The 24,900-nt window shown below is 40.7% G+C and overlaps 1 protein-coding gene across 1 annotated transcript; it reads right to left on the reverse strand.

Annotated features, from left to right (window-relative positions):
- Window positions 1–280: 280 nt before the first annotated feature.
- On the reverse strand, window positions 281–23,314 carry LOC106904087 (solute carrier organic anion transporter family member 3A1-like). The gene is made up of 10 exons (XM_014968218.2): window positions 21,956–23,314; window positions 18,642–19,101; window positions 5,363–5,461; window positions 4,160–4,429; window positions 3,913–4,077; window positions 3,165–3,363; window positions 2,800–2,935; window positions 2,548–2,720; window positions 1,069–1,133; window positions 281–826 (listed from the first exon to the last, which is right to left on the reverse strand). Exons 1-10 carry the CDS (start codon window positions 22,112–22,114, stop codon window positions 450–452), a joined length of 2,103 nt encoding a protein of 700 aa, XP_014823704.1. The 5' UTR covers window positions 22,115–23,314; the 3' UTR covers window positions 281–449.
- Window positions 23,315–24,900: the final 1,586 nt, after the last annotated feature.

Here is a 24,900-nt window from a genome sequence, read left to right on the forward strand (position 1 = left end):
CAATTCTTATAGAAAGAGTGGTCAAATATGCTGGCAGAGTTATGCCAGAAGTGTTTTTATGACTACAAAAGAATGTAGGTTTTGGTGTTACGCATATCAAAAAACCCAACGTTAACATTCATGACAACGAGGAGTGAATGCGAACCTCTGACCAGCACCATACTTTTGGTTTCCAACACTGTTGCATTTTATTTGACCCTTCATTACTTTCAGACTGAATGGTGAAAAAAATACCACAAATGACTAAATGCGTTACTAAGTCAGTTTGTGATTTTGAATGTTGTTTTTTCTTTCCTTTTTTTTGGAAGTCCCGTTACTGTTTTGAACAGATCTAATGTTTTGGATGAACAATGCTCTACATGTTGCACAACACCAAGAGAGAGAGAGAGAGACTGTACATCAGATCAGATGCACACTAGCGGATCCTGCTGGCCTCGTGTAAATTGCCACTATAAAACCGACTCCATGTTGTCACTCGTCTCCTGGTCCTCCAGGTTGTATATAAACTTTGTCCTGTTACTTGGGTTCTGGGTAATCTCCTTACCCAAATTGTCCAGAGTCACATTGGAGGCGAAAAGTTCAGTGGGCGTGAGGTAGCCCTCGTTGTTCTTGATGTACCTCCTATAGTTGCTTTTCAGGCACTGCCACGTGGTGGCGTACAGGAGGAACGCCGAGGACTTGAGCACGATGGCGATGCTGACGTACAGATGCCTGTAGGCCACGTTGTCGTACAGCATGCAGGCGCCCTTCTCGCCGCAGACCGAGCTCCAGGACAGACAGGTGGAGTCGATGCCCATACCAAAGATCAGAGGGGGAGGGATGAAGCCTGGAGCAGGAGGGAAGGGGGGTTGTGGACAGACAGCAGGTCAAAAGGCCAGTATGAGCACAGGTTTGAGCTCACGTTCCAGCTGGGTCTGAGCTGACAGACTGATGAAATGCTTAAGGTAGGCGAAAAACCTCTCTGACATGTTAGCCTACAGCAGGGAGAACTTGCAACAGAAATTGAAGCCAAACAACAGTGGGCGTGTTTTGACACATTTAAAGTGAATAAATATGGATTCCTCTTACCTATCAGCCTCAAGAGGAGGAAGAGAACTCCAAGAGCATATGATTTAAGCTCAGGGCTTACAGTTCTGAGAAGAAAAACAAGAACAACACAAAAAGGAAACAGATTAATGTACAAAAGTGATCCCCATAAGGAAGTGCTTGATCCAAAGTTGCATCAAGTTAACTGTTAGCTGTTAGCTGTAGCACTGTCACAAAACGAAACAGTCGCTAGCGGCTGGACTCTTCTGTTAACCTGTGGCTGCCAGGGCCTGGTTAGCATAGCAGTGTATTGTCAGTGTCACTCATAGTCCAAAAAAATGCTTCTTATGTTAGATGGTCGCTATGTGTCCTTGACACCCCACTCAGTTTACTTTGGTTATCGTAATGAAATGAGCGTTTAATTTCATTTCAGTATCAGGATCAATATATGATCAAGGAACTACTGAGAAACTGATTGAAACAGAAACTTGAGCCCCATGCTGCTGCCAGAGAGAAATTGTTTCAAAATGTAAAAACTAAACTTCACCAGTGGTGGTATTGACTTGGCTAATGTAAAAAGACTAATCACTAGCTGATATACTTTTGTATTAATTATATTCCAGAGAAAGAGAGACTCTGTATTCTCCTCTCTCTTAGTTGTTTAAGCACACGTCTAGCCCCCAAAATGTTTCACTTCTTTACAAGAAAGATGATTTGTATGTAGGAAAAACCATCTATTACTGTTATTAAGCTAATGTTTTTTTGTTTTTTTTAACCCTTGTGCGTGTGAGGAGTGAGACAACTGATACAAGTGATACAGTGTGGGGTCGGTTGGACCCCATTTATAAACACAAGGATTAAACACTATAGCAGACATGCTAGGAAGCTCGAATGGGTTGGGTGGGCTAGCTAACAGAGCCAATAAGCTAATTAGCTGGCTGAAATTAGCTTCTTAGGCTACCAGTGTGCCGTTTTAGACACCAGAAAAGCATAGAGCAGTAATATTCTTCACATTAGGCATCTCTACTTAAAAACGTCTGTTAAATTCAGCAGGTGGTTGTTCCATATTTACAGTAGTCTTCCAGCACTCTGTACATGCGCTAGAATATATCTGCAGCTAGCTGAAGTAAAGTGATACATGATTCTCATTTTAAAAAGTCTGACTACTGTTCATCAGAATCAAATTAGCAATAAACAAATGTCTTAGAAATAATTAAAATTGTTGTAGTCAATTATTGCAAGAGAAAAGCAGGCCAAGCCTTCATGGACACCATATTCCCAGATACAAACAATCCCCAAATAGAAATCTTTAGACAAGTGGTATGTGTTATTTTTGGTACTTTGATCATTCTCATGAATGTGTGACATAATATTCCCCCTTGTGTCTATATTCCTATCTATGACACCTATTCTGATGATTCACTCGTACAACGTTCCTTTCAGGATGCTCCAACTCACATCATCCCCTCTGCCAGCTCCTAATGTTCCTGGCTCCCTCTTGTGGGCTAACTGAGACCGTACCTGATAAGGATGATGACGGAGGGCGTCTGGGCCATGGCTCCGATCATGCTGCATACACAGATGACACACAGGAAGGTGAGGAACGCATGCTGACAGCGGGGGCTAGAGCACTTCCCTGGTGAGGCCTCGTTCTCACCGCCGATGCTGGGTATGCACCCACAGCTGCTCAGGTTCTGACGCAAAGACAAGAACCAGACGGTGAGCGTTTCTCCTTCCTCGCTGTCCAGGAAAGTCTTTTTTGTCTCCACTTACTGGTTTGGTGCAGCCAGCGAAGCAGGCTGAGATGTAGGTGACTCCGTTGGAGCCACAGACGGGACTCACTGAGGCGGTGTAGCAGTTGCAGTTACTGTTGCAGCCTGACTCAGGTTGCTTCTTCGACTGCAGCGTCCTACAGAGGCAGAGAAAGAGTGTATCAGTGATTACACGTCAAGAAACTTAACACAGTAACCAATTATGAAACAACCAATAAACATGACATTTTGTCAATTGCCTTCATCAAGCAAATATGCATCAAACATTGATCAATGTTCCAGTTATTCAGTTATTATTAATCAAAGGGAGCTCTAAACAAGTGGGGGTTGTGAGTCTCTCACATCTTAGTAACTTAATGATCTTACTCATTGTTGTAGGCCACCGTAACCCCAGCAACAGGCCCCGTGTCACAGCCCAAGAAGAGGAAAGAGACGTAGCAGGCCGTGGACACCAGGTTGACCAGCATGGCCATGCGGACCGCTCCGAGAGCTGAGAGGTTCAGCTTCTTAACCAGGAGCCCCCCAAGGAAGATACCCAGACAGGCACAGGGGATGGCGGTCATACCTGGAGAAGCAGAAGATGTCGACTGAATCATTTCCTTCCACGCAGAGGTTTCTACACAGACACTGCTGTTAATGTTTACAAGTTTTACAAATTGATTATTAATCCATTAATTTATCTTCTTTCTAAACATTTATCCTTTTCTACCCTGTTGACAGTCTTATGAGTTATGAAATATTTGTGTTTTTATGTTAAAAATCTTAATATAAATATAACTTATATAAAATGTAAGTGTTTAGTATGCAAATTAGGTGATTCAAGCATAATTAGACATATTTCATATTTGTGGTCAGACATTTCTGACCACTAGAGGACAGTAAAGTTATTCCAATATGACGCCTGGTATGTGTTGAAAATGCATCAACCGTCACTGGTGGTATGCATGTGCCACCTTGGCCATGTGGTGCTTGAGAGGAATTCAAACAATAGTCTACAAGAGATTAACCTAATCCATTTGGACCGGATGGATTTCTGTTTGTATTACCCTCCCTAATAATTTAAAGGTAAAACAATCACTAGCCCAACATTGAGTCAGGAAAATGGTCACAGTACCTAGCAGCTGATTAGCTGAGGAAGTGGTGAGGTTGAACTGCTGCTCCAGGTATTTCCCAAGGAAAGCAGCAAAACCAGCAACCACAGCTATCTCCATGCAGGCGGCCAGCGTGATGCAGCTGAACACCGGGTTGGACAGAAGATGTCTGGTTACCCGGGGGATCACTGGAAGGAGAAAAGGAAAGAAAGATCCAAGTATAAAAGTATTCTTGCCTTTACTCAATCTCCTCCTACTGTATCTTCTCACCTCTCAGATGCTCCCAGACCGAGAGTCCGCTGTTCATGTCGAAGCCACGAAACTCTCCGTTGGGTTTAGAGTCCTGGCTCTCCAGGCTCAAGGAGGTGGGCAGCATGGCCTGCTCACTCTCCCCTCGAGCGTCCATGTCCTGCTCGTCCAGCGCCTGGGGGAAGCCGAACATGAAGAGGGCCGACAGGAAGAGTAAGGCACTGCAGAGGAGGAAGCCGCCCCACCACGCCCCGATCCAGCGAGGGTCATCCGGGGTGATGTCCAGCTTACCTGGGCAAGAAAGGTAGGAGAAAAAATTACAAGGATCTTTATTAAAAGCTTAGGAAACAAGTGACTTCAATCTGTGCTAACCCCACTGAGATCATGTCATCATTTCTTAAAAATCACATGGATTCAAATAAAGATGAAAAAAGCTGCTGCACAGATCTACTTTAACCTTTCTTTTAGCTAACGGTTTGAATAGTTCAAATTGCAAATAATCCACTAATACCGTCTGATTCTGGCATGTAATGATGTTGCTTGATCTGAGCTCAATTTCTCGTGATTTTTCATTTTTAACAGTTGATATGGTTGTCTCTTCACATGCCTGATTTAAATTGTACATGTCAGTCAATGATCAGTATGGAGAGCTAAGACCTTTAGAATAACAAGCTGTCAGTGGTGTTCCCCAGGACTCTTAGGCCTCCTAATTTTTCTGCCTTTTGAGGACACTTTTATGAAACATACCATACATTTTCATACTTTGCTGTTAAATGGAAGGTGTTAGAAATGATTGAAAATGTGTGTTTGATGGGACAACAAAATGTAAGTTTTTTTTTCCAACAATTGTGTTGATTTTACAGAAGTTTTTTCATTTGGCAAAGTATGTGGATAGTTCAGCTAATTACAGTGTGTTGTGAAACATGGCTCGGTTTTCAAAGTTGCAGCTAAACAACTGCTTAATGGAACCAGAGTGGCTCAATGTTTTAAATGGTCTTTTATTTTAAGCTCAATGCCAGGAAGACTCCTACATTTCTACTGGTTTATTCCTGAGAAAATGACTAGAAAGAAGTAAAATAAAGTGAATTTGAATGGAAGAAATAAAAAACAAAAGTCATTTGTAGAGCTCACTCTGAGCTTTTACAACAAATTGCTATTTGTTGTAAAAGCGTTTCCATCTATTTGTTCTGGAAGTTTTGCGATGTTAACAAAATGGCTACTTACTGGTGTCGATGAAAACAGCATCAACGTAGACTTTGGTACAGATGGAACCTAGGATGAAGCCACAAGCTGGGCCGAAAACTAGCGTTGAAAATAATATACCTGCAAATAAAAACAAAAACAAAAAAAGAAAAGGACAAATGAATATCAAATATTAGATTAAATATTACATAAGTTAGAAGAGACAAAAGCGAAAGCTGAATTTCACTGCTACACCATGACAGATGAGGTGAAACAGCTCATTCACCTCATCTGCCAGCAGAGGGCAGCATTGCATTAAGGCCAGCTGCTTTAAAAGGAACCTGATGCAGACCACTTCTTCTTTGTCCAGTTCCAAAATTTATACCCCCCAAGGGCACAGTAATGCACAGTCAACACGTTGCACAGACTTATTGATCTAAGACGAGATAATGCAGTGGTATCAGGACTGATCAAGCAGGAAATGGCTTCTTTGCGTATGAGTACACTCATGCAGCAGCCGCCTCACTTTGGCGCTGGGGCTAAGAGCTTTCCAAGAGGAATCAGACCAGGCAAAATTGTGTTTGTGTTTGGAGCAATTAATATGCTACAGTGAATGGGAACAGTTAAGTGTAACAAGAGGAAGTGATGGGCTGTCTGCTAATAATGAGCCGAAAGCAGAAGAAGTGCTGTTTACTCCTGCTACAACAAATCGACCATTAAACCCTTCTAGAAATGATTTTATGATCACTCTTATATCTATTATCAGGGATTATTTTTTTATAGAGGTCGGAATCTACTGAAAAATCTAAGAAAAAAAAACGCCTCAAAGTTATTAAAAGTTAGTTACCACTTTCAAAGTTATTCACACACATTTTGTCTGTCTTAAAACACAAAACTTAATCTAAAGAAGGGAAACTCCAGCGCTTCAACTTGATAGATTTGAATATGCATATTTCAGTCACAGACCTTCATCGAGCAAAAAACATTCCAATGGTGGAATAATCTCTTAAACAAAAAGCGGTTCTAAGTGTTTCATCAATCACATCCAATAAAACAAAAAGTGCACAAGAAATATATACATATATAAATGTATTAAAAAAATCAATCAACATGGTTAGGCAAAAGGCTAACTTTTTGTTTGTCACCATGGAGATTTGGGGAAAACTGATAGGACCAAAATAGACGCTGTTTGCTAGACGCCAATAACTGTACATCACCATAAACACACCATCGCCGTTAAGCATGGTGGTAGCAGCATCATGCTTCACGGCAGGAAGGCTTGTAAAGGTAGAAGGAAAAATGAAGCAGTAAAAGTATCTGGAGGACAATTTGAAGGCCTTCCAGAAATAGTCTGTCAAAGGATTGAAAATGTTCAGTTATCTCAGCCAAAGAGCTTTGGATGTGAAAGCAAGATCCCCATGAAACCCACAGCCTCATCCAAGAGTTTATGAAATGACTCCAGCAACTATTAGAGAAACTGAACACAGGCATCTAAAAATAGAAGAGGATTCACATGTTGAACTGCTGGAGAGCGTGATCTATTAGCTTTGCCAATAGACATTTAAGTTAAGAGTTTGAAACGTGGGGCTTTGGGCGAGGCCAGGTTCCCCATTCAAGCAGCTGAATTTTGAGTTATATATATACATAAAAAAAAAGAAAGTAATTATATTAAAAGACAAAAACCTCAAGTAGATGAAAGAAAGGTCAAGGAATCACCAGTGTAGTGCCGGTCAAAGGTTTCCGTCAATGTCAGAAGAAAATGAGTCATTAGTTGATTAGACATATATTGTCTATGTCAGATTTCTTCTTAAATATTTCAGATCATCAGACCATTCACTTATTTTTTCGTCCATCATACGTAGAGAAAATCTACAATCAGTTCAAGCTCATCCAGTTGAATTTATTTTACTTTTTTCATGCTTTGTGCTGTAGCCTGAAAACAGAACAATTCAAAAAGCCCCAAAATTATATAACTTTATCCAAACAGTATGTTTATTTAAACTTCTAACACACTCTGTATCTATTGCACTGGTTATTGCACTGAACCTAACCTGAAACGCACAGCTAAGCTCTAAGGCTACTGAGGTCTTCATAAATGCAATGTGTTTCTGTGATTCGGTGATTGATCCGCTTATTTCTGCTTTAATGCCTTCAATAAACTGCTTAATGCACATTTTATCCAACAATTACATTTGTTGAATGAGGTACAAGATCTGTAAAAGCTTTTGTACGTGATTTTGGACATAACACGTATAGAAATGGTTGAAAAGGTTCAATAATTTCTATTGGAACTGTCACAGATTCAGCCCTAGGAGAAACCAGGAGGTCCATCTATATGTCACTGATTTCCATTACAGTTGATTCAGTCTGCAGTCAAACGTGACCCTGACCATTAGCAACCTCAGCCAGCACGTCTGACAACTCAACAGCTGACCAATAGATGCATTCCTATATCTTCATCTGCCCTCCACCAGGGGCCAAACGGCCAACACATGGTGCTTAAAGGGGCAGGATTACGTATTTTTCAGTAACATAATGTCATTTATAGCACAATCAAGTAGCTATCTTACCTTCAGTTGTTATAAAAATGCTGTGTATATCAAATATAACTTAAAAACAAATTGACTTGTGTTCAACAAGGTGTTCAACAAAAGTTGAACACCTTGAAATTGGGCCTCTCTTAAAGAGAGTCTCTGTCTCTTTAAGAAGCTCCTGCTAGTTCTGAAGCTCCACCTTCAGGAAGTCGTCACAACATGGCTTCTCTATTAACCCTTTAGCAACATTTTTACCAGCGTTGCACTGAGAAGTAGGTCAATGAGTTTAGGAGAAGCTCAGTTCCACCAGATGTTTGCTAATTGCTGTTGGCTAGTCTGAAGGAGCTGAGTGGGGGAGTCGTGGGGAGGGGTGATCCTCAAAGGCTGGTGCTTGGTCTCACCAGGCATTTTGCACAGCTGAATGGTTGCCATGGGAGATTAAAGGGTTTCTCACACGTGCATGAAAGAATCAAAGCAACACCGCAGGTATATTTTTGATGAGTGAATCAAAAATATACCTGCAGTTATTTAGCATTTCATAGCACATAACACAATGAAAATCCGCTTTAGTCAGTGATGTACAGTATGTGATGCAGTGTGGCGGGCACACACACACACCCAGCAGATGATCAGATCAACAGCACACCAATGCTCTTATCTTTAATGGATCCAAACCAGCCTCAATAAAAAAAGCGAACCAAATCCAAGCGCCTGGAGCAACTTTCAAAGTGAAACGGCTGACGATAACAACAGCAATAATATTGACACAGATGTGCACGGAAGTGTTGTTATGCAACCGCAATGAATTAGAGAAAAAAACATTTAGAAAGTGGATTCAGAAAGGATAGTTCTCTGTTGTGAGTTGCTGCTGCGGTTGGTGATATCACTGCAGTCGTTGCCTGTTGAGGCACCGAGCCTTTGATGATGTACGCTGCCGCTTTGTTGATCAAATGTTAGGCTGTCTTCTGCTGGAGAGATTGACTAACTCCGTCAGCCCTAACCCAAACCCTTAAAGCTCATTAGATACATCCCATTAAACATGCATCCATCCATTCATTGTCTAAACCTGCTTATCCTTGCCAAGTCACTGGTGGCTAACTACAGCAGTCACTGGGCGAGAGGCGGTGTACATCCTGGACTGGTCCGCCAGTCCATGACAGCATTAAGCCTTTAGTTATTATAGAAGACATGTTCAAATGTTGATGTCTAATCAATTTGTTTATTTTTGAAAAAACAGTTATTTATTTAAAGGTTTACAACAAACATTAATATCAATATACTTTGAGAAGCACTCTGAGTTCCCTTTGGTCAGAATGTTGCCTTAGGCCTCGACTTAGCAACTTAGAAGTCTAATACAATCTTGTACACACCTCTTGTTGGCCTGTCATATTCTTTTTAGAAATATTCTTCCCATCCTTGCAAAGACTAAGAAGTGCCTTAAATGTTTTCTACTTGTGGGTAACCTATCAGGCTGTTACGGGATGTCCTTCAAATTGACAGGGCATGGTCTTATAACCCTTCCCAGATTGACGGACAGCAGCACTGGCTTCTCTAGAAGCTGAGCAGTCTGCACAGTCACGTGGTTTCGGCACGTTTGTATTCACATGCATCTTTCATACAATGGCACAGATCACCTGTGGGACAGATCTCCATACCGCTACCCTATGACGAAACAGTCTCAGGACTAGAACTTTTTTTGTTCACATGACCGTACACGAACTGACCACTGAACACAGACCATCCCTTTAGTTCAGAAACATCAGCAGTTACAGTACTAGAGTTTTTTTTTTTAGTTTGCAAGGCAGTCTTAAAATGCTATGTGCACACTTTATTTTATTAGACCCTGACATTGCTCATTAGATGCAGTAAGTACAGCACTGAGAACTTGCTGCAGTTCAAATGCAGTGAACCTACAGCTGCAGACTGTTCATCACATCTTCAGCTGAGCTTCAGAGCAGTTTCACTTGGCTTCAGTTAATGTGACTGGAGACTTAGGAAGTGAAGGAGCGTGGCTTCAGTAAACCAAAGAGTCTAGGGGGCGGTTCTGTACATTCTGTACATACGGTACAGAATACCATGGGAATTTTGGCTGCATCTCTGATCAGTGCTCCCCCTGTAATTTTAGGTGGAAGACCTCGTCTCCCTAGGCTTACAGTTGTGCCACACTGCTTCCATTTCCGCACCATGGATTGAAGAGCGCTCAGTGAGGTGTTCAGAGGTTGAGAAATATTTTTACAGCCTGAGCCTGCTTTAAACGTCTCCACAACTTTATCCCTGACCTGTCTGGTGTTTTGAATCATGTATAATTTGCTTTTTACTTCACAAATGCATAGCACTTCGTTTTGGTCTGTCATATAAAATTCCAATAAAATATATTTATGTTTGTGGTTGTACAGTGGTAAAATAATGGAAAAGTTCAAGGGGTATGAATACTTCTGTAAGCCACTGAAACACGTTGCAGTTTGACAGATTCAGTGGGTGCATACATGTTTTTATCAACGTAATTTGCAGAATACCAGGTGATAAATCTGGTGACTCCTCTTCAAAAGGTCCAGATAAAATACGGCGCATCCACAAGTGACGGGAATCATTCTGGAGATGATAGTAATTCCAGAGCCATAATAAGTCCTCTGTGCTCAGCAGTCGTAAATAGAGCAGCAGAGAGGTCACCCTGTGTGGGACCGGGCTGCTCTACCTGGTCACGCTCCCTACACATGAATAATTTCACACTCAGACTCACATTAGAGCACAGTTCAATCGCTGGCCCTTCGTTTCTTGGCAAAGGTGCTCACATAAAACAACCCGGGCCCGGCCCGAACGGACTGGGCATGCTGAGTCAGTGTCCATTCCTTCCCCCGCTGTCCTACAGTAGAAGAGTAATAACCCCGGTGGAGTAAAAACATTTTTGCTGCAGTGGACTCTCAACTCGCAGCCCCACGCCGCTTCGTTTGACGTATTACAGAGACAAACAGAGGCTGAGGTATGATGAAGGGGAAGATCAGCAGACTTTCTGCAGACCGCTCTGACTGCGTTTCAATAAATCGAGGGTCGCATGGCGTTACGGTCCCATATCACAATCGGCTGCACTGTTGCTGATTTGCACTCTGTTTCCATCATGTTTTCTTTATACACAAAAAAACGAAACAGGTTAAAGGTTTGTTCAACGTTGTACTTTCAGGAAAGATGGAGTTAGTGTGACTAATCTATTGGATATAACAATGCTAAGCTGACCCAGATCCAGTTGAGAATCTGTGGTGAGACTTATGAAATAAATAAAACATTATGTTCACAGATGTCCTCCATCCATTCTGACTGAACTTGAGCTATTTTGCTGAGAAGAATGGCCAAATCATTTAGTGTCTAGATGTGAAAATGTGTTCGAGACTTAGCCCAAAACGACCTGCCCCTGTAAAGGCGGTTCTTTATCAAGCTGAATCAGAGGTGCTAAACGTCACACTTTCCAGATTTTTATTTTATAAAATATCTTCAACTCAGGTGTTATTGTACACTTTGATGCTAATACACTACCTTCTGTTGGTCTGTCACGTAAAATCCCACTGAAACGCACAGAGGGGATGTTCACGGTGTACGAATACATGGCGTATGGGGGACTGTGAGTCCAATTTTAGAACAACAATGTTGAGTGTTTGTGTTCTTTGGCACAGCACATACGGCACAACAGTCTGCATATCAAGTGGCTACAGCCAGGGCCTCCATTGCGCTGCATCTAAACCACAGGTGGCAACGTGCCAGTTTCCAGTCCTAAACAATCGCACACAAACAGACGACTTGCGTCACGCTGGTTTTTTGTTCTTCCAGACACAGAGCTTCAGTTGTAGCTGCATTCATATATTTAAATATACATCACGAGATAACACTGCAAAAATCTTGCCAAATGTGTTTAGTACAAATAACTTAGAACACTTGAAAGAAGTCAGTAATTCCTTAATATTGATGAAAAAGTCCTAGTTCCACTGCCAGATTATTTCACTTATAACAAGGCATTTTTCTCATGTTATAAGTGAAATAATCTGCCAGTGGAACTAGGACTTTTTTAATCAATATTAAGAAATTATTGACTCAAAAGAAGCTCCTATAAACTGCTGAAAAAGTTACTTGTACGTTAGTTTTGTCTTAGTTCAAGAGAGCTTCAATGTTTGCTCTAGAAACTAGATAAAAATACTTGTCCAGAATAAGGTCTGTCGCAATAATACATTTTGTTGGACGATAAATTTTCACAGTAACAATAATATTGTTTTGAGATAATTTTCAAGTAATACAACGATAATGGAATTATTATGTAAGTTCGTCTTCTCAAACACTAATAAACTTTAGTTCTGTAAAGAACACCTCATGCTGAAACTGGAAGATATTTCAAATCTCTGAAACATAAACGACAAACAAAATGGAAATAAAAAAAACTACTTGGAACCAAAACCACAAATAAAATGGATTATAAATCCTCTGGAAGCAAAACTGCCCTTGAAAAAATATTAAGTCATCACAATGGAAATTATTGCAATTAATTGATTCATTGCTTATTATACCAGACTTTTACCAAATTCTGTTTTTCCAGTGTAGCATTACTACAAGAGTGAAAACGTCAGGGAGGTCATCACATAAAAACAGAAGCGTATCGCCTGCATGCGTTGTTGTTAATCTTCATTTTAACCTGAACAGCCTGACGCCTGGAGACCCATTAAAAGCTGGAGGCCTGTGAGTGTCCTACAGTGTTGCTGTCTGGCTAACAAGAGCAGCACACGCTGCGCTCTACTTGCATGTACAGCTGGAGCTGTTTGGGGTCTGCCTCGCTGTTACAAACACAGGCCATAAAACCCATCATTAACAGACGCTTCTTTGTTCAGACCCTTAGTGTGGTGAACAACCGACGGGACGCTTGTTGCCCGTTGAAGCTTACTTACCTCAGCCTATCAGTCAAGAGAAGGACAGCAATCAATAATCCAATTACAATTTGGCTCTGACATTAGAGTCTACACAGCTAAAGAGCGGGTTAGTCTTTCTACAAGCAGCCATTTTCTACCCAGAACAATGTGGCTTACTTTGAAGCTCTAAATCTATTTTTGCTTCACTTTAATCTGCCAGCAGGCACAATGATCTGATGCACCGGCCACCGAACGACAAAAAGAAATGTTAGCAAAGATAGAGGCAATCAGAAAAACACACATAGGACGTGAGTAAGATTTGAAAAGCTGTTCTGACAGATCCAATCCAATTACAGAGCTGTGGGTAAGAATTTGGCTCCTTTCAGATGCTTTCAGAATCATAATACTAATTTCTACAACAAAAGTTTGTCAGGTGGTGATTTAACGTATTTTAGAAAAGCTGACCTTACAATTAACAAGACTTATTGGGAATACACAGTACAGATCAATAGCTATCCATTAAAAATGTGCGCAAAACTTTGTTGATGGTCCGCTAGAAAAACACACAATTTTGCAATTGTGGTATTTCCATTAAGCAAGAAATGCATTTAAAATCCAATGTGAATAAGTTTGTTCACACAATAAGTCGTTCAAAAACATGTCGCACCATCATCCTCCAACCACTTCCTGTTGTTGTCTTCATCTTTTCCCGCAGTAGCAACATCTGGTTGTTGATCACATGACTTGTGTGATCAAGAGGTGTTTCCAAGTTTTGCAAAATATTCTAATTTCGATACAGCTAAAAGAACAACCTCATCCGAGCGGCAAAACCTTTTATTGAAAAACGAGGTTTTTTTGTTTTTTTTTTCAAAATAAGTGGGTTTCCATAAAGCAAATTTATTTTTGAAATTGCACAATTTTTATGTTAATGGAAATGCAGCTAATGAGGCGTTAGGATTTTCTGGAAGGTGTGTATCCTGTTACATCTCATGACATGCTACGTACTTAGTGTTAGTATTTCAGGGAAAGAACGCCATTAGCTGTGTTTCCTGGCGAATCTTTAGAATGTTGCAAAAAATAAGATGTGAATTAAGAGTGCTTCCATCTATCGGTTACAAGCAGGCCACACAAAGTCTCATTTCGTCAAATATCGATGCTACTTATGGCTGTAATAAACAAGATGTAGATGCTACAAACATGAACCACACATGTCTCCAAGTTGGACGTTTGGATTTTTTGTGCCTCTGGTAAGGCACAGATCCACCAGTGGAGTGCCTTTCACCGGTCATAGGCTCATAGGGAGGCTGACCGCTCCTCCCTATGAGCTCAAGGGTTGGAATTAAAATGTTTCCTAGTTTGGTGCCTCTAGTGAGACTATGTCAAAACTAATTTGGCAAATGTGTTTCCGTCTCCCCTTTAGTGGATTAACTCTTTTCGGAACAGCCAAAATCCATGTCAAACGAGTATAAACACATTTTTGAAAAACTTTGAATTTTGCTGTTTCCATAAACCATTTCTAACGCGACACTTCAAAATGCGCATAAAAAAAACCGTTGATAGAAACACAATTACTGTCAAACGTTGTGGTAGTGTGATGGTGTGGGGTTGCTATGCTGCTTCAGACAGAGGTTACTTGCTGTATTTGATGGAACCATGAGATCTGTTCTACCAGCCATCAGTTCATGATCCTCAAGCACTTGAGTTGTGTAGCCAGAAAATGGTTCACAGCACAGCAGCGAGTCCACCTCTGAATGACTCACAAGAAACAGAAAGAAGGTCTGGAAGTGGCTCATTAGTTAACAAAAGTCCAGCTGAGATGTTACATGACACAGAACAGGCTGGTAATGCCGTAACTCCTTCACCGTGACGTAAAAGGCTCACTGGCACTTATCACAGGGGCGTGATGTCAGCTCTTCCCATGACAACCAATTAGGTTTAGGAAGCAATTACTGTTTTCATGTAGGGCCAGGGGTGTTTACCTTATTACCCTGGAGTGTTTCTTGTCCTCTTTGTCTCAGTCAGGCTGCATTGATCCATGAGGGTGAAGATGCGATCTCTAAAGAGCAGCCTCGTCTTCGATCATCCCATCCCATTCCTTCCTCCGGAGCTGCTGCTTTGGTATTTAATCAGCTGGATAGGTATTTGCTGAACTGAACCCAACTGCTCCTGTCATGTGGCTTTTACTCAAGGCGACTCTGCTTTCACACTTCGAACTCGTCAAACACCACCGTCTTTAAACGGTGGCGACAGAAAAAACAGAGCATGCACATGCGACTTTCTAGACGACAGCGCAATTATGGCACCTCAACAGCAGCACCGCCACAAGATGTAGCCATGGCGATTGACGTGCCTGGTGGACGGGATAAAACACAAAAACATGGAACCGAGCACAGGTAGTGGTGAGAATGGATTGATGTTTGTTATATTCATGTGTTGAAGGGAGAGGTTGGGGAGCCAGGACAGAAGGGAGAAAATGGCAAACAAGTACTTTTTAGTCTTGTTTTCAGTTCTTTAAAGGGGCAGTATCATGTACTCTCCATTTTCCCACCACAATCAAGTAACTATGTTAGCTTCAGTGGTTAAAGCAATGCTGTATATATATATCAAATATGACTTTTTAAAAAATTATTTTTATGAAAATAGTTCTAAATCAGCATCAGAGAGTGGCATGAATAATTTTGGGGCTAACTGTACGTCCGAATTTAACGGTGCATATCAAACGTCAACAGGAATTAAATACGTGTCGCTAGTGGTGAAGTCTTAAATATTTTGTTTGTTATGCATCTTCATATAAGGAAACCCTAGTCAGTTCTGTATTGCCTTTTATATATATATATATATATATATATATATATATATATATATATATATATAATGGAAATAGACCCAGGAATACAGAGGCTCATATATTTGTGTGATCTGATGGCGAACCTGATGGAAACAACCTAAAAATAATGTGTAAAAGTTGCTGAGAGAGCAAATTAAAGTCTAGCGACTGGTTCCCAGAACTTGATACTCAAAGATTTGTCAGATTGACATACTAGAAGGACTGAAATTTCTGGCTTCGATGACACAGTTTTATTTAAAGAATGGAGAAACAACTTTGGACTTTTACCCCTCTTTCTTTCTTTCTTTCTTTCTTTCTTTCTTTCTTTCTTTCTTTCTTTCTTTCTTTCTTTCTTTCTTTCTTTCTTTCTTTCTTTCTTTCTTTCTTTCTTTCTTTCTTTCTTTCTTTCTTTCTTCCTTCCTTCCTTCCTTCCTTTCTTTCTTTCTCCTTCCTTTCTTTCTTTCTCCTTCTCTCTACTTACTCTGATGGCTATCCGCTAATGGCAGGCTGCTGAGCTGCATGAAGAATGGGAATGGCACACAGCACTGTCTCTCGACTGTTACCTAGGTAACGTTGACAGACAGCCTATTATGCACGTTATGTCAGCCTCCTAGTTGTTACTGTAAGTCAATGCTCTACTGCCAGCCTGGGAAAGTTTGCTGATGTTCGCAGAAAGTGCTTTCCTCCTGGGAACCTAAACTATATGACTGCAAGCAAAGTACAAGACACAATATTCTTTCTAACTTTGCCTGTGCAGAATGTTCCACTATTTTTCCCAACTTACAGTACCTCCCATAATTGTGCAGTAAAAGAAAACCATAAAATGGACTTTAATAGCTTTTACATGGAAAAAGCTATTGAAAGCAGTTATATCTTCAGACTTCCAGACTCTGTGCCTCGTGGAACCACCTTTCTGGTCAACACAAATGAGCTGGAAGGAAAACATTGCTCCAAATTATTTTTCTCAAAATAGGGTTACTATTTTTTCCACTGTTTGTTCAATGAAAGCATAAATAAGTACCAAAAACTACCGTGATAAAAATCACCACATCTTTATATGGCTGGTGCCATAAAGAAGCGCTTTACAACTGATATTTTTTTCCCAAGAGGATTATTTGTGTTTGTGTGGTTATGATTACTGTGAAACACAGTCACAGTTATACAGTTACCTAAAAAGGATGTAATAAATTGTTTTTATCGTCCCTTATAACGTTGTCACATGGCCAAAAAAATATCACATGACCTTCCTCCTCCTCTTCACCTGCAGAAACAAACAGCAACAAGATGGAAATAAATACGGGTTGTAAATATCTGCCCAGTTTATGTATTGGGACGATATCGATATGTTAAAAAAATGACCAATATCAGCCGATACCGATATTAGCACTGATATATCGTGCATCACTAAATCTATAATTAACCAATTAGCTGACTTCTGAAAACAGTTGGTTGCAAAGGATTTCCTTTTGTGGTATCAGAGTAAAGAGGCTTGAATAAAAAAAAAATCATAAAAGAAAAGGCAACATGAGCAGTGTTTTAAGACCTCGCGTAACCCCGTTTTGCTACTGGAGACAAAAACATCCAACTCTGAGGCAGCTCCACGCTGATCCCTGCTACCTTCTAAGAGCAGGACATGTATAGCTTTAGCTGTGGTTGCCACATAAACAAAATGCAGTCTAAAGGCTAGGAAACAATTTTCCTCATTTTGCACACACAGCAGATGGTAAACTTAGAATCGGGCGCCAGCGTTATAAAACCAACCTGCCCTGACACATCAGTCCTGGCTGCTGCAGCCGGTGCGGTGATGCAGATTTCCTTCACACAATTTATGCTCCTGAAAAGGAACCAGGAAGGCCAAAGTCTACCTGAGCAGTTTCTGATAATGTGCATCGATTTGCTAATGGCTACGTCCGGCACGGCGATGATGATGCAGCTTGTCACACGACCTTTTAAGTCATAAAGCTGCAGGTGTGCGATCAGCATCCAATGCTGGCAGCATCACACGGCGTCTGTGTCAAACTGTAAAAGCACCTAAGGGGACCCATCAGGCGCTGCTGCTTCTAGCTCTGGGGACTATTAAAAACACAGTTCTTCTCCAGAACAAAACAGGCATAAAACACTACTCAGAATTTAATGAAGAATTTTTTTCTTTTTTCTCTTTCGCTTCCATATAACCGTGAAGCAACAGGGTTGTAATAATCAATCGTACTCTATTCTCCACAATCAGTGTACATAGGCAGGATGAGTGTCAGCTCCCCTGAGTCTAAAATTGAGGTTCCCAACAGGTGAGAGGTTGAGTCTAAGGCTGTAGCGATTCATCGGAGGACCTTCGATTTTCAAAATTATATGTTAAGTTATGTTTTAACATTTAGCGCCTTGTGTTTCGGATGGATAATTATTTGTGTTGCGCTCTCACTTCTGCTAGTGAGCTGTTGACGAAGGCTAAGTGCTAATAGCAGCTATACGGTGAGGAACAGAAAGAAGCATCACCAAGAAATAGACTAAAAGTGTCAAAAGTGTTGAATCTCTTTAAGCTAAATAGAAAAGATAGCACAGCTTGGTGCGGGTACTGCAAAACCGAATTGGCACTTCACAATGCCACAGCCTCGAACATCTCAGCGGGAAACAGCCACTACAATTACTCAATCATTAGAATAATAGATAGATTACTCAACTACTAAAATAATTGTTTAGCCCTAGTTGAGTCCTTCCTCTGAGTCAGGGGTCAGTCTTTACCTCATGCTGGAAGAGTTCAAGTACCTTGCGGTCTCAATCATGAGTAATGATGGGATGGACCAGAAAATGGATTAAATGGATTAGGGCCTAGTCTACAGTCATAGGAATGTCATTTGGGAGGTGGGATACAGTCTACCCCGTAAATATCAAGGCAATGACTTGGAATTCCTCTCAATGTTTACGAGTTTGTAGGAAGATGAAAGGACAGGTATCAAAAGTACAAGACCCACCAGAAAAAAACTTTGATCCAGTTTTAGACTAATATTTTTATGTACCTTACAAACCCATCGCGTACCAAAATGAACACTTGACTATCATTTCGCACCCTTAGAGTGACTCACCTATATACAATGAAGAGTCCTTTTTGTGGACATGGTCATCAATGTACGACACTCCCAGAGGCTGGACGGGAGTGGCCCCGATGCCGAGCAGAACCTGAGCTCCGATGAGCAGAAGGTACATCATGTTGGTGTTGGCTCGGTTGCCGCAGTTAAAACCAGAGTCCCGATTCTCTGACCTGGTTTTGTTGGAGCAGATGACCCTGCCGTCCTCGGCATGCCATGAGTCCCCTGCCTCATACTCATACTGATGAGTCAAAAACTCTGGTAGAGCTGAGAGCAGAGCCCCCAATGCCATAACAATCCCCCCACAGCCAATCAGTCGGGGTCGGTGGGCCTTGGCGCCGAAGTAGCTGACAAACAGGATCAGGGCCAGGTTGCCGATTTCAAAGCTGCTGGCAATGACGCCCACATCGGCACTCTGGAGGTTAAAACGTCTCTCAAGAGTTGTCAGAACACTTACCTAGCAGGAAAACAGATAAACAATGAGTGTTACAGGTGTTAGCCAGAACCATTCTTGTGACTTTATCACACACAGTCTCTGTGTATTTAACCATAGTAAATGTTCATTAGTAATTATTCATAGAATGTATTTTCAAGTCGAATTGAATGCTTTTCAATAAGAACATATTTTGTGACATGCAGTAAAATTACGCTAAGTTCAGTATGCAGTAGTGTGTAGTGTGTAGCTTGGGAACCTTCGGGTTTCATGGCAGGTCAGGAGTTGTTTTTAATATTAGTTCAATTAGAAGATTAAAGATTAGATCAAAGTCTTGAATAAGACTTAACCACAATCTAATCGAGAAAATCAGTGACAGAAAAGGAACAAGTTTTGTCATATTTTAGGAAAGGGTTAGAAAGCCATTTCTAAGGCTTTGGGGTTACAATGAACCACAGTGAGAGCCATTATCCAGAGAACAGTGGTGAACCTTCTTAGGAGTGACAAGTCTGCCAAAATTGCTGCTAAAATCCATCAATAATTCATCCAGGAGGTCACTCAGAAATCTCCTTCAAGCCTCACTTGCCTCAGGTAAGAATGGTGTTTACGATTCAGCAGTCAGAAACTGAATCGTTTCTGAGACACGTTTCAGTGAACTTGCTTCAATAGAAGAGTTCAAACGGCAAATACACTACTGACCAAAAGGAACACAATGGCTTGTCTCATATTTGTCAAAAAACATATTGATGATCCCGGACACATTCGGGGGATAAACTATATGGATTGATGAGATAGAAGTGGATCTTTTTTGCTAATTGTGTCCCATTATGGCATAAAACTAACACTGCATTACCTAGAACATTACGTCAAGATTCAAACATAGTGGTGGCAGTATGATGGTCTGGGCAGCCTCGCTGATCAATTAAAACAAGCACAATAAGTTCCATTTGCATGATTTTCATTTTTCTCTTTTCTCTCTCTCTTTCTACCAAAATCTGGATAACTAAAGTCTTAAATCTTGTCCATTGGTCTCAGCCAACTCTTTTTTTGAAGGACAATTTTGTCTTTCAGAGACTTCAAAATTAATTTTATTTGTTGCTCCTGTTGTTGTGTCTATTTATTTTTGGATATTTAAAATGTTTTCCAGTTCCAGTGTTAAATGTTCAATAGAATTTAAAGTTTATTGGTCTTTGGGAATGTGTTCTTGTGTGACTATACCGTTACCATTATATTACATGAAATTGGTCTCGAAACAACATTATCAGTAATCGCAATAACTTCTGGGACAATTTATCATCAAAATGAGTTATCGTGTCAGCCCTGGACATATATTACACTACAGTAAGAACACGTGATAGGATGTCATCTTACTGAAATACACGCCAGCATTGTGGAATAAGACATCATAAATCAGGGGTCTCCAAAGTGCATCCCAGGGACTATTTGTGGCCCTTGTCCAAAATTCATAGCACAGATTTATTTCACCACACTAGTAACCTTAAATAGTTGACTTTACTAGAACATTGTGTGGAAACCCATTACCTTAAGTCATTCCAGTTATTGCACAACGTTGAAACTAAACCAGTTTAGGTGTGTTAGCTTAGAACTTCAGTGCAGACTGTTGATGGTGATATGCTTAAAACAAACTAAAGTGAAAACTAGAAAACTTAAGCAACACACAATCTATCTTTTAATTACCACATTTTTCTTTTCATTCCATGTAACATGATCGTACACAGCACCTCAAACAGCCAGTAACTTTTACTTGAAAGTATTAACTGGACTAAAAAAGAAAAACAACAACAAAAAAGGGACACATATCATGTTCTTGTAGTCTAAAATATGTCTAAAAAAGATATTGTGTATTTAGTTTGTTTTTCCAAAAGAACTGGTGTTGCATTTTTCATAACAAGAGATGCCGTTTTTGTGGCTCAGGACTACTTTTAACAATTTAACAATTTAGGCTCATGTTACAAAAAGTTTGGACAGTCCTGCCCTGTTGTCATGGTGAACATGCATCAGTTCTAATAGTTTATACTTCAGCATGCATTGAAACAGCTACAAAAAAAAAGTGTCCTTGTCCTCAATAAACCCTTGCACCGAACAGGCAGTACAGTAATCAGACTATGTCGAAAGCTATCAGAGGACAAACCAAAAATAAAAACTAAAAAATCACAAAAGCAACTTCCAGGAAGTGGTTAGATGATCCATTGGAGAGGATGAGGCTTCACTTACAACTGAAAATGACATCGGAGATTTTGGATTGGATGAAATATGAATTCTGCCAGAGGTCATAAACTCTCTCTCTCTCTCTCTCCTTTTTTTTTTTTTTTTTTTTTTTTTTTTACCATTTTCTTCACTACTTGGAACAAATGCTGCTGATGATCTATTAATACCAGAGCAATGAGAGGGGATGGGAAGAGGCTCTGTCAAAGGAAATGTGGTGTTAATGAGGAAAAAAAAAATCTCGTGTCTTGTGTTGTGGAGATCACGTCATCTCCTGGGCCTGTGTGTGTGAAAGGCCTCCTGTATTATTTACCGATGCATTTCAGAGCAGCAAGAGCCGGTAGGAATGGACGAACCCCCGATTTCATAACCTGCTTCCACACTGTCCACAGACGCATAGAGATATGTTCTCCAAACAGCGTGGAGCACACTGGCGCTGTGACGCTGTCTGGTGTCTCTCACACACACAATAAAAAAAACACGCACACACAAGCAGGCCCTGACGGGTGAAGCAGCAAGCCATCAATCAATAGCCGTGTTTACTGAAGGATGCCATTATGGTAATGGGATGGGGAATAATATGGCACCGGATGAGGCGACGCATCGTTCTGCCCGTGACCCCCCGTCATCAGATGGACATGTCTGAACTCACCAGATAGGCGCCCACGGTGCCCTGTGCCAGCATGAGCGCGCATTCCGCCACCAGGAAAATCTTGATGTTGGAAAAGCAGGAGGTCTTCTTCTGGTTGTCATCCTGCTCTTGATCGTCCGTGCTGCTCCTCTCGGTGCAGATCTGGCTTTTCACCTGCATCCTTCGAGCTCAGGCTCCGCTGGGGTAGGTCGGCGTGAAACTGAGCGGGTCCGGTCCGGCGGAGAGCATCTGGTTAGGATGGCGGGTGAAGCCGCGCGACGCTGCGAGAAGAAGCCGGACTGAAGGCGTCTCTTCCGAACGGAGCGTCTCTGGGGCCGGGGATGCGGAGAGGAGCACAGTCCGCCCAGGAGAACACAAACACAGAGACCGTCACAGACATCTCCTCTTCCTCCTCCTCTTCTTGTTCCTCCTCCTCACCAGTCCTCTCGGTGGATGTCAGCCTACGTAGCTGCGAGTGTATGGATGACGGCTTCCAGTACGTACGATGACTGGATGTTGCTTCCCTACATCCGGGATGCTGCATTAGCACCCAGACTCTGCTGCGCTCTCATATTTTAAACAGCATACGTTCCCATCGTTTTTGTTGTTTTTGTTTTTTTTTTTCATATTAAAAGTACCTTTTGAAAAATTAAGCAAGTATTAAACATACTTTTCACTAAGACCACATTCCTGTATTAATATTTTTTATTGGACAGTATAATATTTTAATCTTTAATGTTGTATTTTATTTAATTGTGAGCAGCAAATTTTTTTTTTTAAAAATAAGGTTCAAAACATCTTATTTATTGCATTTATTAGTATGCCATCTTTGAGTCACATAATGTGACGGACATTATGCGACTCAATATAATGTCGAGTCATGTAACTTCCGATTGCTTTATTGGTAATTGGAGATTATAAATGTGATTTTAGTTTTCAATTCCGATTCAAAGGATTTTTGTCATTTTCTATGTTCGATATGTTTGTTTCAAATAATTACTTTTATTACTGTATTTACTCCTAGAACACTTATGGAAATAAGCCTACAGTACTTATTTTGATCTCTTTAGTGGTCGTCAATGGCGTCAGTTATTGTTTTGTGTGTGTGTGTGAAGTGCCTTGAGATGACATGTGTTGTGAATTGGTGCTTCATAGGTAACCTGAACTGAAATGAATTGATACCTGAAAGAGGGACCAGCTGAATATGGCTGTTATGCAGGAAGAACACCTGCTGGTCGGAGGCCTGCTGCCCCCTAGTGGGCTACTTGGATGTAACTCATATGATTTATCTTACATTTTTATTTATGACAGCCTTAAACACAAAAATAAACACTGCTGTTTGTTATCAAAAATACGCCAACATCAAAAGCAGAACCACCAGATTGCCACCACCATAGATGGATGGATGGATCCATCCATTTTCTTTACACCCTTGTCCCTTATTGGGGTCGGGAGGGTTGCTGGTGCCTATCTCCAGCTAACGTTCCGGGCAGAGGCGGGGTACACCCTGGGCAGGTCGCCAGTCTTCGGAGACCACCAGATTGCCCCAGTCACAAATTTGTTTCCATACATTCATAAAATGGTCTCTCCTAATGCAGTAGGAAGGAAATCTAGATGTTTTTCTATAGTTCTTTTAATTGCACAAACAAAATTGATGGGGACATAATTTTTGACAATCTTTATATGAAATTGTTTTTATAAGTATATAGAATATTGGCTAAGCTTCCGCCCACCCCCCTTTTTTTCCATTTCTTGATTTTTGTTGCACACTTTCAACATGTTTTTTATAATATCCACAAGGGGGTGCTGTAGCTCCCTCACTTCCAACCGACTCATACGCTGAATCGCTGAGCTACTCCTCAAAAAATTATTTTCACTCATATCATGGGAAAAAAATTCTTGTTATAAGTTAAATAACCTGCTACTGGAACTAGTTACATTTTCGTGAATATTAAGGGACTATTGGCTTAAAACAAGTTACTAAATCTTGCAGTAAAATTAACTGTACGTTAGTTTTGTCTTATTCCAAGTGTACTAAGATATTTGCACTATATTTCTTGTCCCTTTTCTAATATGTCTTAGGAATATAATCTTTATAACGTATTTAAGTAAAACCTATATGTGAGCTTTAGACTATGTTGACACTCAGACCTGGTTTAGTGCAAAGATAGCAGGGTGAGTAACCTACATTTCCACTTGAAATAAATAAATGAACGAATAATGTCTATCATTCAATCTACTATTTGTCAAACAGTAGAAATAAAAATATGGAGTAATAAAAAATATCTAAAGGGCCACGTTCTTATAAATGAATGAGTTCCAAGATCAAATACCATCACCACCATGCAGCTTTTTCTTTTGTTTTTTTTTTTTTTTTTTGCAATAATCCTCGAACAATTAAGATGCCCGATCAGGACTGATTCGATAGCATCTTAGGGAGGGACGATCCATCAGGTGATGTGTGGACTCAGCAGACAGGGCGTCCATTTCTCACTGCGTCTCTTGGAGTTGTTCCGGTGATTTAGGCTCCAGCGCGGTGCCTGCTGATGCAGAGCAAGCCCACTGAGGACATTATTTTAGGATGCCTCTTAATCACAAGGTCCACTGAGAAGAGGGTCATAATGCATTTGTCCTCAGGAAAACCACTAAATAATCAAACGTGGATGAAGAAAAGTAATGCCGTTCCCCCGAAGACAGAATGCTGGATGTTTGCTTTTCTGTGATTTGAATTAGCCAGAGGATGTTTGAAGCTGCTGTATGTGACTTTTCTTTATATAGCCTATACATATATATAAATGAAGTATTTTATTTTTTTACATAAGCTTTTACATTGTCAATGTATAGACAGCATAGAATGAGAAAATAAATCATGAAAAAATAATTCAAGCTCCTGTGCCAGTTCTAACTAGAAACAACCAATCAAAGCCAGGAGGCGGGTCTTAACGCTGTCAGTCAGGCCCGTGCGC

Source organism: Poecilia mexicana, unplaced genomic scaffold (genome assembly GCF_051168715.1).
Source record: "Poecilia mexicana isolate PSO_F unplaced genomic scaffold, ASM5116871v1 scaffold_3, whole genome shotgun sequence".
NCBI lineage: Eukaryota > Metazoa > Chordata > Actinopteri > Cyprinodontiformes > Poeciliidae > Poecilia > Poecilia mexicana.

Excerpts from the sequence above, each read along its gene's own strand:
- LOC106904087 (XM_014968218.2), bottom strand. The coding sequence starts at position 22,114 with ATGCAGGTGAAAAGCCAGATCTGCACCGAGAGGAGCAGCACGGACGAT. Across the intron at positions 19,102-21,955 it reads GCACCGTGGGCGCCTATCTG|GTAAGTGTTCTGACAACTCT; the intron begins GTGAGTTCAGAC and ends TTTTCCTGCTAG. Across the intron at positions 1,134-2,547 it reads TCCGTCATCATCCTTATCAG|AACTGTAAGCCCTGAGCTTA; the intron begins GTACGGTCTCAG and ends TTTTCTTCTCAG.